Source organism: Dipteris shenzhenensis, chromosome 10 (assembly GCF_047967505.1).
Source record: "Dipteris shenzhenensis isolate YYH24624 ecotype China chromosome 10, Dip_SZ_1.0, whole genome shotgun sequence".
Taxonomy (NCBI): domain Eukaryota; kingdom Viridiplantae; phylum Streptophyta; class Polypodiopsida; order Gleicheniales; family Dipteridaceae; genus Dipteris; species Dipteris shenzhenensis.
The window spans coordinates 17,437,950-17,452,840 of NC_141605.1; the positions used below are offsets into that span (position 1 = coordinate 17,437,950).

At 43.1% G+C, this 14,891-nt stretch overlaps 1 protein-coding gene across 1 annotated transcript in view; it reads right to left on the reverse strand.

Annotated features, from left to right (window-relative positions):
* LOC147897493 (G-type lectin S-receptor-like serine/threonine-protein kinase At1g34300) overlaps nt 1–14,891 on the reverse strand; it is a 36,209-nt gene that overhangs the window by 21,131 nt on the left and 187 nt on the right. Inside the window, exons 2-3 of the mRNA XM_087380030.1 lie at nt 14,745–14,863; nt 13,007–13,103 (exon numbers count right to left, since the gene is read on the reverse strand). Coding sequence (XP_087236156.1) covers nt 13,007–13,103; nt 14,745–14,863 — 216 coding nt within the window. The remainder of the gene's footprint in view (nt 1–13,006; nt 13,104–14,744; nt 14,864–14,891) is intronic.

Consider the following 14,891-nt stretch of genomic DNA (forward strand, 5'->3'; position numbering starts at 1 on the left):
CCCTGGTCCGACTCCTCTCGGTCCTAGCACTGCGACTACCCCTGGTCCGACCCCTCTTCCGTGTAGCACTGCGACTACCCCTCAGGGGACTCCTTTGCTAGCCGTGCATGGCTTTGTCGGGACTCCCGACGAGTTTGTAGCGCAGATGAGCGATGAGGAGGCAGCGAGATTCTTCTCTCTGCTCTCTCAGAGGACCTCCGCAATTCCTTCCCCTACACCGACGGGTGGACGTACTGCCCAGCCATCCCCTCGCGCCCCTTCGATCGCGGGATCATCACCTGCGCATGCCTCCCGCAAGGGAAGGAAGAGTAGGATGGGCGGCTCATGTTGTGCTGACTCAGGAGATGTAGACGAGTCAGCACACTCACGCTCCTTTAGGTCTCCACTTGGTCCGGAGACACAGTATCAGTCAGGTCCCTTTCCCTCTCCTACTCCCACAGCTACTCCTCGATCCGGAAGCCGTCGCGTAGCTTCCACTCCTTCAGACTCTGCTACCGTCAGTCCCCCTTACTCATCAGGGGATCTCTCCTATCAAATCACATCTGTCGGAGAGATAATAGAAGACAAAAAGGGCAAAGCAGTGATGGCCGCCATGAGGCGGTTGATGAGTCATCACTTCAAGAGCGGCATAAATATCGATTGGCGGTATCAAGATGCCCAAAAAAGAAGCAGGCGGTGATCGATGAGTTAAAACAAAGATATCCTAATCCGCCAAATGTGGAGTTTAATAACAATTATATGCTCGAGCGCATGGGTTTGGTCCTAAAGCATCGCATATCAACCATGCGTACTTCCATTACAAAGGGGTTGGCTAAACCCAGCTGGGCAGACAAAGCTGATTGGAAGTACTTCAAGAAGCAACATAGGGACCATCCCGAAATGTTCGAGGGTCAGAGGAGGGCTGCGAAGAGACGACTGGACGTCGTAGGTACTTCGCACTTTGGTGCAGGCGGACGGTATGCGTTCGAGGCAACCATGGTAAGTCTACTTCTTCCCATTTAATGTATTGTTCTATTTGTTTTACTTACATATTACATGCACTTAGCTAACTCTAACTCTCGTAAATTGGATCCACAGCAAGCTGTGATGGGTCGTCTTCCTACGGATGCAGAGACACGGCACGCATTTCGGATAGGAACAAAGCCGTGGTTCATTGAGCAAGAGGCAATGGGAGCGACAGTCGATTGGGCTGAGGTGGCTGCTCGCACGGTATAAGTTTACTCCTACTTGTAATCTCACTTTTTAATTTAAGTTCCAATCTAATTTTCGATTTATATGGTTCACTCTTAGGGTCAAAGCTCAAGCGTCCCATCATCAGAGACGAGCGATCAACAGGGGCAAGGATCGGACGCAGGTGCCGAGGACGAGGGAGAAGACGTAGGTGTCGGGGACGAGGGAGAAGACGCAGGTGTCGAGGACCAAGGAACAGGCCAACAAGACGATTCGGATTCGGATTCGGATTAGTAGTGGTAGTAGCATTTTGTATATCCGCTCGTTAGAGCAATTTTGCATCGCCCTTTCATAGGGTAATTTTGTTACAAACACAGTTGTATATGTATATGCATTTCTTCCTCATCGTTCACAAGAACAATTTTGTATCACCCTGCAAGCAAGGGAAATTTTGTTATAAAAAACTTTTTTTTGTAATTACAAAAAAAAAAAAAGGATTAGTGGGGCTAAACAGGGCCAAAAGGAAGCCCTGTTTAGCCCCACTAACCCTTTTTTTTTACTTCTGTTAATCGTCGCTATATAGCGACGTTTACCAGTGTCGCTATATAGCGACGATTAACAGAGTCGCTATATAGTGACGTTTGCATCGTCGCTATATAGCGACGATTAACAGCGTCGCTATATAGTGACGCTCCTTTTTCGACGATTTTAACGACTTTTATAGCGACCTTTGCGCCCGTGAAAAAAAATTTTTTTAATGTAAAAAGCGTCGGTATTTCCGTCGGAAAATGGCCTATGCCTTGTAGTGATAAGGCCCGATGGTGGAAGAGATTCCGATGAACAAGGGAGAGGAGGGCTCCTTTTATAGAGATTTTGTTACCCTCCTTCACCCATTTACAATTGCTGCCTGTAGATTCCTTTCCCCATCAATCACCTAAGCACGTATGTCACCATCCATGTCCTTTTTGGCTACTCTTGCCATGTGTCCCATCAAAAGATGCTCAAGACTCTTAAAATATTAAGAAAGTCAAGAGTCTCCTCACATGGAGCCCATAGGGACCCTCTCTTTTCCACATGTCCACATCCTCCTTATTCCACATAGGAGTTCTAGAAGGATTCCTCTTGACTTCACACTCCTCCACATGCCTTCCACACGCTTGGCATGTGGCCTCTCTTATATTATTGGTACACATGGACATGAGCCCACCTCTTTTTATGACTCACTCTTCCTATTTTCTAAAAAACTCCATAATATCCCATACACAAATAACTCTCACCCCATACCAAGGTATTTATAATTCATACCTATGGTATTTACAATGAGCCATTCCACTCATCCTCTCCATCCCATACAATATCATAGAAAATAGAAATAAGTGAGAGTTGCTAGGCTATCACTGGATAGTCAAACTCTTATCAAACATAGACAAAAACAATATCAATGCCAAGTTAAAAATATCAATTTTTGGTGTCACAGTACAATGTGGTGGTGCGTGCGCTTGGGTGGGATCCAAGCCGAAGGATAGTAGAGCAAGGGGGACTGAGGAACACGACACAACCTACGAGATCTCTGAAGGTTGTAGAGAGATTGCCATGACCGGTGGAGCCTCAAATATGATTGTGTAAAGGACATAATGGATTGTGTGGAGGCCTTCGTGGATTGCGAGTACATAATCGCTGAAGAGCATGAATTGTCTATCCGCTTCTTACCCGCTCTTGTTTTTTGTTTTTTATTTTTTATCTTCGTGTTTGTGTCTATGTTTGTCAAATCCCTCCAAATTAGACATGAGATCACGTCGCACGTCCGACGAGTACAGAAACCCTCGTAGGAGGAGACATCATGATCTCTACTCTCCAGATGACTTCGATTCCACTCAGGCAACACCTCAAGGGCCTACTCCTGTGTCTACTCCTGGCCCGACTCTTGTCGGACCTAGCACTGCGAGCGACTATCCCTTCGAAAACTCCTTTGCAGATGTTGCAAGGGTGTCTTTTGTTGTTGTTTCAATACCATGCCAACGCTTTTCTCGACCCACAACTCAGGGGGGTCACTATGTATAAACCCTCTATACCACGTGCGTTCAAGGCATATTTCTAAAATCCCTTATCTGTAAATTTTTCATTAATAAAATGTACCCCTTTTCTATACAAATCTGTAAATTTTTTCCAAAACTATTTTAAATAGTCCCTTATGTATACTTATTTCTGTAAATTTTAGAAATAAAAAATATCCTTCTGTTGAACTCACGTGATAGGGTTACATATGATGAGTGACCCCCCCGAGACCCACAATCTGTTCCTTGTGCCTTGACCTAGCTTTTCAAGTTTCCTGTCTTGCAGCCTCTGTCTGCTTCTCTTGCAAGCCATGGCGAGCTGCATGTTGCTATTGATTCCATGGCCACGATCAGTCCAGAATAGACCCAGAGAAGTTAGTTGGTGAGGCAAGCAAAGAATAGAAGACAACTTACCTGAAAGAAGACAATGGCAAACCAAAGTCTGCACAAGGTCACGTCAAGGTAAGTGTGGGTTGCATGGAGTTTGCAGGGCAGGGGCAGGTTGTAGGTACTTAATCTTCCAAGATTTGATGGGCAGGAGGTGTGAAAATTTAAAATTCATGAGAGTCTCGCAGCCTCTATCTGTTTCTCTTGTAAGCCATGGCAAGCTGAATGTTGCTATTGACGCCATGGCCACAATCAGTCTAGAATAGACCAAGAGAAGCTAGTTGGTGAGGCAAGCAAAGAATAGAAGACAACTTACCAGAAAGAAGACAATGGTAAACCAAAGTCTACACAAGGTCACGTCAAGGTGAGTGCAGGTTGCATGGAGTCTGCAGGGCAGGGGTAGGTTGTAGGTACTTAATCTTCCAATATTTGATGGGCGGGAGGTGTGAAAATTTGAAATTCGTGGGAGTAGCAAAAATTTCAAATGTTGGTTTCCCCCCCTCTAGTAATACATGTCACTAGAATTGGATATCCCAAACAAGTGCAATGTGGCCTAAAATGCTTCAAAACACCTAGGCCAAAGGGCACGCTATTGGGTTTGATGCTATGTATTATGAAATGCAATGACCTTTGGCATGCTTATGAGCCATATAGCAAGGAGGTTCATGGAAAAAGAAACAATAATAGTATTGGGTTTATTAAAATTAGATCTTTGCATGTGTAGAAATTACAATTTTTTTACTTCTTCCACTTTAGGGTGAATTTAGATACCAATACCAACAACTATTTAAGAGCACCATGCAGTAGTCCCATTAGTTTGAATTCCAAATTTTCAATCCATTTTGATTTTCAACAAATTGAAAAAAAGTTATGGAGCATGCCCTCAAATGTTTATGCATCGCTTTAGCACAACATTGGAGACCTGTTAACCCATGCCTGGTCCTTGGGTTGAGGAGAAGCTCACATAGTGTACTTTTGAATGATTACTTGGTGCATGTATCGATAGAACAAAATTTTGATGTTTTTGAATAAATTGCTATATCCTATAGTCTTCATGATGTATGCTTCACATGCAACATAGCACTTGTAATGCTTTAACACTCTCGTTCAAAATCCTTATTCCATAATTTTTTGCTCTCATGTTTAAGTTTGGAATGTAACTACAACTTGAAAACAAAGTTTTTCGAATTCCATTGAGCAATGCATAAGTTATGGGTCATGCAAGATACCTATATATGGAAAAGTCTTTGAGCCTCACAAAAAATGGCTATACCTAAGCAAACAATGACCCTCTTGGTAATCTTAATAAGGTCTTTCTAATAGTAATTGTGAGCCTCCTTGATAAAGACTCATGTGGTGTCCTTGAACTCCTCCTTGATGACACTAATTTTGTGGCCTTGTCTCATGATGCGGCATCCAGCTCGGACTCCCCATTCACAACATTAATGTAGCTTTGCCTCCCTGGGGTTAACTCATAAACATGAAACATGAATCTTTAAGGGAGAGCTAGATGCATATTGGTAAAACATACTAGCTTATAAGTTATGGGAGATATAAACTAGCTTATAAGTTATGAAAATGTGTGTGAGATGATAGTAGAAGGGTCTACTAGCTTCCTTCCATGGAATGCATGAAAATGATATCATAAACGTTCTTCTCAGAAGTGACTGAAATGTAAAGAGACTTTGTATCCACATAGGGAAACAACCAAATTAAGTCCATTCTACCAAATGGAGTCTTCTTGATGTAGTCATAGTCCTTTCGATTTGATTCCACATAATAAATCATTATAAAGAGCAATGGTGTGCCCAATTCTGAACACAAAGCTACATAATAAAGCCCATGTTCTTATTTAAGGAGGGATAAATATTCTTCCAAAATTTGAAAGAAAAGATGTAAATCTTGGTGCAACATTAAACCATTAGGGGAGAATTGGGGTCTCAAAAGGGCCTCCAATTAGTGTTTCCTAATTTCAAGGGATTAGAGAGTGATTTGAGGTGTACCAATGAGAGTGCTAAAAGGTGTGGGGCAATGGTATGTTGAGGTGGAGGGTGGGTAGGCCTACAGAGAGCCCCTATTGGTTGCTCCCCTTACACTAAGGACCACCCAAACCATCCCTCCCCTCTTAACCCATGTTTGACCCTCCTACCAGGTGCACCTCCCCCACATGAGCCCAAAGCTACATTCAATGGGATGGTAGGGTCCAAATGGTGAAATTTTCTTCTCCCCTCCCTCTTTCTAGGGCCTTTGCCCCCCACTATTCTGGTCTAGCCTACCAAATCACTCAGATTTGAACCAAATTCCATGCATTTTCCCTCTTCCCCCTCTTTCTTTGCTCCCTCTTGCTCTAGCCTGCTTGCTGCAGCTCCTCTCTCTCTCTCTCTTTCTCTCTCTCCCCTCTCCCTCTCCTGTGCCTCTGTTGGAGCTGCTCTATCCCTCTCCTTCTCCCTCTCCTATGCCTCTGTTTGCTATTGCTCTGTCCCTCTCCTGTGCCTTTGTTGTTGCTCCTCTGTTCCTCTCCTTCTCCCTCTTTTGTGCCTCTGTTGGAGCTACTCTGTCCCTCTTCTTCTCCCTCTCATGTGCCTCTATTGCTGCTGCTCTGTCCCTCTCCTTCTACCTCTTTTGTGCCTCTGTTGGAGCTTCATTGCCTTGTGTAGGAGTCCCATTCTTACTGTTGCAACCTCTGCAAGCATGGTGAGGAGAAAGGCTACAAGAGCACGCAATGCTGTGGCCTCTTGTGTCTTCCACAACACTAGAAATGCATTGGATGAGTGGGTCCATTACACCTATAGCATAAATGACTAGATAGTGATGAAAGGATCGGCCAAAGGTCCACAAAAGCTTCCCAAGAGCAAGAGATGTGACATCTTGCATGAGTGGAAGGGGCGCATCTTGAAGTTCAAGTTTGAGAAGAAAGGATGGCTTGCAAAAGTGCAACATGTTTACATGGGAAAATTAGATATGCGGCTTCCTCCATCATTCAATCAATCTAGGATACCATCACACTGTGAGACTTTCTATCTATGTACCTTTTCACTTGTAAGTGTAATGAGTCCATTTGGAAATTTTGTGTTTGGTCTCTAAGAGCTCTTATTCATGGTGGAAGATGTTTTCCCTTTGGACCTCGAGGAGTGGGAACTTGTTGAATCATTCATAGGCAAGTTCACTGCAATTCATGAGAAGTTGGCCTCCTTGCAAATGAAGAATGTGTATTGGTATAATGCAACATACATCACTCCAACAACATCATCAAGCTATGGCCGTCTGCAAACCATTGCACCACTACAACTTCAAGACATGGATTGCAGCAATGTGGACTCGAGGACATTGCAATCGTACAAGGACAAGATTGCAAAGGATGTGGGCATGGCCATGAAGTTTACATTTGGATCCAAATGGGCAAAGTTATCTTGGTTTATGCCTCTGCACATTTTTGCTTCTTTATTTTAGAATATACATATGCATAGAACAAAAACTATGTGATCCTGCAAGCGTGTAGATGAAAATGCTCTTGAAAATTTACTTGGGATGAATTGGGGAACCAGGTTAGGCGACCAAAAGGGTGATGTGTTTCAATATCATGCATGCAAAGATAATGTGGTTATTGGATACCATTTGTCATGCCAAATGTTGTATTTAGGTTTTCAGTACAGGCGCTGGAAGAAAAGAAATGGCCGGTGGCTTCCCCTTGACTCTAATGATGAAGACAATATGGGGGTAAGTTTGTCTATTGATGTTGAAGAGGGAGATGTCAAGAATGTGAATGTCACATTGCAATGGATCTAAGGGATGTGTGAGAACACCTATTGGTCATGGAGGACATCATGTCAGAGTCCTTCTACTTTACCTTAAATGGTGGTAAGATCAGTCGCCATGTGGAGAAGTGCATGCATAGTGCCAATTTCATTCCTCCTACAACTTTGAAGATTGCTAACAATGTGTTTGACTAGTGCAGCATTTAATGGTTTGTCTGTTAAATCCTAGTTATTGCTTCAAAAGATGATGGACAATTAAATTAAAATGTTATTTCTTTTAATATTTTCTCCTTTCAGTTCATGGTAAATATTTTTCAAAAAATTTGAGGACTTTATGATTAATTTTAATTTTAAGGGTTTTGATATATATTAAGGAGTAAGCGCCCTTTTTACATCACATTCTCACTCACATTTGGAGAGCCATAAAAACTCCGATCCTCGGAAGTTACTCCCTCCATCAACTGCTATTTGCCATCGATTCAGCTAGAACTGCACTCTGTGACTTCATCTCATGAACTGCATTTGCAGATCGTGAGGAAGAGCTATTTTTAGTGTTTGATAGGAATTTAGATGTCCTAGGTACATATATCCTAGGTACATATATGCAAGCCAAGTTGACTTCTCAAATCTCATCCTTTACATGCAAGATAATTTCTCAAATTTTGCCTATACACTTGACCACACTTCAAAGAGATGGGTTCCCATAGATTACATAAAGTATCTGTTCGTAGAGGAACCCAAGTTTGTAAAGCGCTTGGCCCACTTTTGTGACAACCTTACAGACGAAGGGTTTAGGACAGTTGAAGTTCAAGACATCCTAGACACAGGGATCACAGGAAATACAGGCACCAAATTCCTTTCATGGGAGATGACATTCATCTTCCTTCTCGAAGAAGGAAATTTAGAGGAAGAAGCCTCATTGTCTAGCACCTCCTCTAGTAGAACTGCTGATCTGGTCACCTAAACTCAGACATCTACATGGAAGAGAGTCTTGACGATCCAATAGAGGAGATGGAAGTAGCTCAAGCATTGAGCCTACTTTAAGAGCCCCCAATAGAGCAAGAATATGCATCGGAGACTGTTGACCCAGACTCAGATTTATGGTCCTTGTCCCCCCTCATCATGGATGGAGAAGAGTACGCATTCCTCCATGACATAGAGATTCTTTTTGGACTACGAGAGGATGAGGCACTCAGAGTCCTATCGGGGTTCAATGTTGACACAAGCGTCAAAGATCCTGGGATTTTAGGTACCAAAGACTAGACAATGGAAGACTTTCTCTTGACGACGCTGGTTTCAATGAGGGATGTAGACATGTCCGTATACGAAGCACAACCCTCTCATGCAAAAGCTTCCACCTCCAACACGAGTCAGGAGAAAGCATCCACCTCCCAAATGGAACATCACATAGCACCTTGTTCTGTCAACATTGCAAATGAGGAAGGGATAGAATCCGACGACATTGTACTGGTAAGTTCAAACAATATTATTTATTCTTTCAGTATAATTTGTTTTGTCGATCTTCTAATGTTTGTTGAATTGTTGCAAGATGCATTTGAGCTTGATGAATTCTCATCTCGACGAGGTAATGTTCGCGGCACATTTGGGCGAGATCATTCTTTGGCCCATTACCTTGGCAAAGTCGTAGAGCATATCGTGGTCTTTCACAGCAAATTTTCTCCTCGAGGTCCTTCGAAGCTACTGAAGTGCAAGGCATTATCGCCTGCTATCGGATACTCCAACATTACTTGGAATGTCGACAAAGTCATTTTGGTACACTGCCTGGCTACTATCAATGCCTTTGGATCGAACATTCACACAACAACACAAAGCAACTATAGACGTGCTTGGTAGATGCGCAAAATAGCGAGCGCATCTATAGGCGTTATTTGAATAGAGAAGTTACGGGTGTGTCTAATCGCACGTCTAACAGCTCGTCTATTTGCACGTGTATTAACACGTCTATTTGCGCATCTACACTGAGAAAATATGGGCCCGTCTAACATTGCATTTATTAGCGCGTCTATTTGCATGTGCATTAGTGCGTCTATTAGCACGTTTACACTGAGAATTAGATGCATATTTAGACGCGTATTTAGATGCAAAACAGAGAATACAGAAAGTGAGATTTTGGTGTACATCATTGCTTTCCAAACATTGCCCATGATTACCAAAGCACATAATTTTAACAAAAACATCAATGCTTTTTTGCAAGCCCACATATACAAGAATTAAGTGAGGTGAGGAGAATGAGACAATATGTAAAATAGTTTTGCCAATATCAATGATGGGCTATGGTTTAATCTCATCCTCAATGAGATCAACCCTTGCCAAACTATCTACTTCAAAATCCAAACAAGTGTTTAGATCTACAAATACATTCAACCCACTACTACTTGTGCTACTCATGTGCTCATTGAAATCAGCATCACCAATGGTAGGCTCGTCCTCATGGGTAATGGCCTCAATATCTGTATCTCCTATCTCATGATCATCCTCCTCTCTCGTATCACGGTCATCATCATGTCCATGGCCATGATCATCCTCCATATGCTCCATATTAGTAAATGTATTATATGTCACTTTGGAACGTGGCATAATAGGTATGACATGCCACCATCTATTATTATCCACCATTGGTTAATAGACAACCTAATTCAAACACAAATACAATCATGTTATTTTCCTTGCATCAAATATTTAAAAGCGAGTATTTTCATATGTGTGCACAGTACCTGTTCACATTGTTACGGTAGTACTAGTGTGTCCTTCCTACTTTGCCAAAACTTTGTGGAGTCAATAGTTACAAAGCCACTTGCATGGCATTTGATTGTTGCATTAGGGCCTCTTTCCACCACGTCCTTAAACCACTTTACATCCAAAACATATACAAAGAAGCATCGAAAGTCAAGCTTAATAATATCTTGGATAATGCCACAATAATCATCCATGGCTCCATTGGCTCCCTCAAAGCTAGCAATGGTGCTGCAATCTTGTGTGTTTCTCTTATCATCAATCTGTTGTGTTTGAAAATGCTTGCCCTCACACCATATAGCATTGAACATAGTGCACTACACCAAGAAAAAATCAATTAAATAAGCAATCTAAATTATTGAAAGCTCCTAACTTATGCATAACATTCTATATACCGACCTTGCTCATGCATCCCCTAGCATACTCCCATTCTTCCATTGTGAAATGCATCCCCTCGTCTTTCTTTGCATTCTCCATTTCATCAAGTAGCCAATCCACATGAATATCCTTTGGAAGTGCTCTTAGATACTGAGGGTATGGCACATGATATCCATGGTGTGTACGAAAGAGGGCCCTTTCTTCTTGTCTTCTTGCCTTTGCATCCTCATATCTTGTTACACATCTTTTCATCACATCACTATATTAAGCACGCAATAGAGGTTGATACTATTATGCAACTCTGTGTCTATTACTTTGTTGCATCCTTTCCCTTGAGGCACAATAGAGGTCATCCTTAGGTCTTCATCATCTCTCCATAGTCGTGGGAGAGAGCTATCCACATCAACAAGAAACTCAGAAATATATACAAGTGACTCTTGTACCAGCCAACCCTCGGCCATGCTACTTTCGAGTCTTGCATTTTGTCTCACGAAGCCCTTCAAGGTCTTCATGAAGCGCTCGAGGAAGAACAACCATCGTGCATGTATAGTACCGCATATAGCAATCTCATCCACCAAATGCACTATAAGATGTAGTTGGCTTATGAGAATAGAACGTGGAAATGTCTCCTCCACTAAACAAACCACCTCCACTGACATAACTCGAGCATTCTCAAGCATGGTGGGATCTATTTCCTTTGAGCTCACATACCTAGAAATGAAAAAGTACACCATATTAGCAATATGAACACCTTGCATGGAGCATTGATACGCATCATATTTTGTATCATGTAAAGTACCTCACAAGCTCACCCATCTTGTAAATACAATCTTTCACGTCCTTCAATGCACTACGTGAAATGCTAGTAGGTAGTATGAACTAAACCCACGAGGTCCTTCAATGCACTACGTGAAATGCTAGTAGGTAGTATGAACTAAACCCACGAGGAGGTGGTTGATTAGTTGCTTATAATTATTCACTCACAAATTTGAAAGGAAAAAGATATTATGCACATAAAATACTTACTTGGAGCATCTTGTGCCAATCATGAGATTTCAAGCCATATAATTGCTCTACACCTCTTTTCTTACTCTTTGTAAAGGCTCCCTTCAAACACCTCATGCATCCAGTGGGAGTATGAATTGTAGTAATAGTGCGCTTCACCACCGCCATCTCTAGGTTTGATAACCTCCATGGTGCACGAGGTAAAAAAACACACTCATTTGGTCTCTCTTGTGGCCAAGCTTCACGCATCCTCCCTATGGTATGTAGATCCTCCCTTATGCTTACGGAATCTCGTGTCCCATTCAAATGCTCCCAAATGGTAGATGCCACATTCTTGAAGATATGCATGGGATCAAGCAAGTGATTGATCTTGAGGTGGGACCAATATGGTAAACGATAAAAAATGGAGTATCTAAACAAAATAAAGTGTTAGCAGGCAATCTTTATTTCCAGCCAATATAGCACACAATAGTTACAAACCCTTACCGGCTCATGCCAAGTGGTGGAGGAGTCATGGAACCATCCCAAATTCTCATTCAATCTCCCACGGTGAGTGATTGTGCGAGAACTTCATTCCAAGGGGCAACATATCTAGGATGATTAGGTGGGAGAAATCGATGGTGATTCTCATAGATGACCTTATTTCAATGGATACATGACTACATGCCTTTATTATTTGTTTTAAGTATGTCCTCGCCCTAACCTCTCCAACCCCCTCCCAACCCTCGTCGTCCTCCCCCTCCTTGCCCTCCCCCTACTTGCCCTGCCCACACCCATCGCCCTCGCCCTACCCCCCATCCCATGCCCCTCCCTTCTCTCCCCCCTCCTTCACCATGTCCCCACTTTTCCCAATGTTGTGAGTATAAAAATTGTGGTAAAAATAAGCAAGATATTAAAGAGTGAGTACACAAATTGTGGTCAAAATAAGAAATATATTTATTTCATATTTGTATACAATTACACCATAGCTTTTGTTGGTGGTTGGACCCATCTGCTCCCTTCTCTCACTCTAGCTTGCAACCAATGTGCGACTCCTCGACTTCCTATGGACGCTTTCCAAGCACTATGCCTTCTATTCTTTGATACAATTTGAACTGCTTTTGCAAGTTCTGATGCCTTTGCCTTTTCAGACTTCAAAGTCCTTCCTAGTAAACATATAAAAAACTAGTCGAACATCTCATGCAATGCATTGCTGCGAGTGACACCACCACCCATTAGGAAAAAATGGAGCTCATTTTGGGGCCTTTTAGAAGAGAGAGAAAATAGGCTCTCAACCAATCAGGAGTGGGCCAACGTAACATTGAAAATTCAATAAAAGAAGATGAAAATAAGAAAAAGAAATAGTACTATATGTTCGTAGAAGCATGTCACATTAATGAGGTGATCTAATTTGAATCTTTAAAAAATTTATTTTTTGTGCAGAATTTGGTGATTCTGACACCGCAGACGCGTCTCAAATGGCCCGAAATCCCAAGAACGGCACTGGAAATGCTGGAATCGGACATTCGCAGATGCGAAAACGGCCAAAAAAGGCCGAAAAGCGCGATTTGCAGAAAAAGGCGATTTGGTACCTTTGAAGATTTGAAGTGCACTGGAAACGCTGGAATCGGACATCCGGAGACCCGAAAACGGCAAAAAAAGGTCGAAAAACGCGATTTGCAAAAAAACGCGATTTGGTACCTTTGAAGATTCTGGAATCGGACATCCGGAGACCCGAAAATGGCCAAAAAAGGCCGAAAAACGCTATTTGCAAAAAAACGCGATTTGGTACCTTTGAAATCTTCAAAGGTACCAAATCGCGTTTTTTTGCAAATCGCGTTTTTCGGCAGATTTCAAAGGTACCAAATCGCGTTTTTTTGCAAATCGCGTTTTTTGGCCGTTTCCGGGTCTCCGGATGTCCGATTCCAGCGTTTCCAGTGCCGTTCTTGGGGTCTTCAAAGGTACCAAATTGTGTTTTTTTGCAAATCGCGTTTTTCGGCCTTTTTTGGCCGTTTTCAAGTTTTCGAAGGTCCGATTCCAGCGTTTCCAGTGCCGTTTCGGAGTTTTGGGCCATCTAGCACCACCAGTCGGTGCCAATGCATCCATGTTATGTAAGTACCTTCTTTTTCTCTCCTTCAATCCCAAAGGTATTTCTTTTGCACTCGTTCTTCTGCATTCTCTCATTCCTTCTCTATGGCTCGTCGAACTTGATTGTATATAGATCTTTCCAAGTCTTTTTTGGACTCAGCTAGCTTACAGAGTGACTCTTCTAATTTATGTTGCTCCAAGTCCAATGCATTTTGCTCCAAGTCCAATGCTTTGGCTTTGTCACGAAGATCCTGGTTCTCCCTTTGAAGATCCTACATAGAGTTATGCATTGCCACAATCGTGCTATTTCCTAAATGTGCTAGCATCTCTGCTCGGGCTCTGCACATCTCACTTGCTTGCATAGCCATTGACTGAGCATTGTTTAACCGATTGCAATAACCAAGTGACCCCGCATATCCATTTCCAACAAACTGAACTAGCTCATGCACTGTATGGAAAGGAGGGCTCTTTTCGTTGGCAAGATCTAAAGGATACAATGATCCTTCTACCCAAAGGTCGAGATTCTTCTTTCCTTGTGAATGAAGACTGTGGATTTTGGAAGCTCCTCTAAATCCTAGACTACGTGTGCTTGCATATTCAGCCTCCAACTCTAAGTGAACTTGGTACTTGTTGGAGACGTCGTCGAATGGTGCCATGACTGTAGAAAGGAGTGTAGAGAAGGAGAAGGTGTGGAGATGCAGGCTTGAAGGAGCAACACGCAGGAAGACGGAGGGCGAGGAGGAGGAGGAATGGGGGAGGGAGGACCAATAGTTGAAGAGAAGGAAAGGGGGGCAGACCAACAGGTGTGGAGGGTGAGGAGGAGTAGGCATGGAGGAGGGAGGGAGGAGGGAGGAGCAGGAGGGAGGGGGAGGAGGAGCAACGGTGGAGGAGGAGGGGAGGGGGAGGGGAGGAGGAGCAGGCATGGAGGAGGGAGGGAGGGGGAGGGCAGGAGGAGCAGGAGTGGAGGAGGGAGGGAGGGGGAGGACGGAGTGAGGAGGGGGAGGGGGAGGGCAGGAGAGGGGAGGGGGAGGAGGGAGGGAGGGAGGGGGAGGTTTCTCCAAGACCAGTTCTTGCAGTCTAAGAATATGCAGATGATTTGGATTAGAGCGTTATTTTCATGGCAGATATTGCAACCAAATATTAGGTGCATTGAATCGGGATGCCAACAACATACCTGTGGCCGAATTCTTCAAATGGAGCGTTGCTTGGAAGTTTAAGCAACTGCTCTTTTGCTTTCAATAGGGCTACACGAAGCTTCTGTAGAGTTGGGATTCTTTCATTGACCATGAGTGTCTGTCCACAGAAATGAAGTAATTAGCTC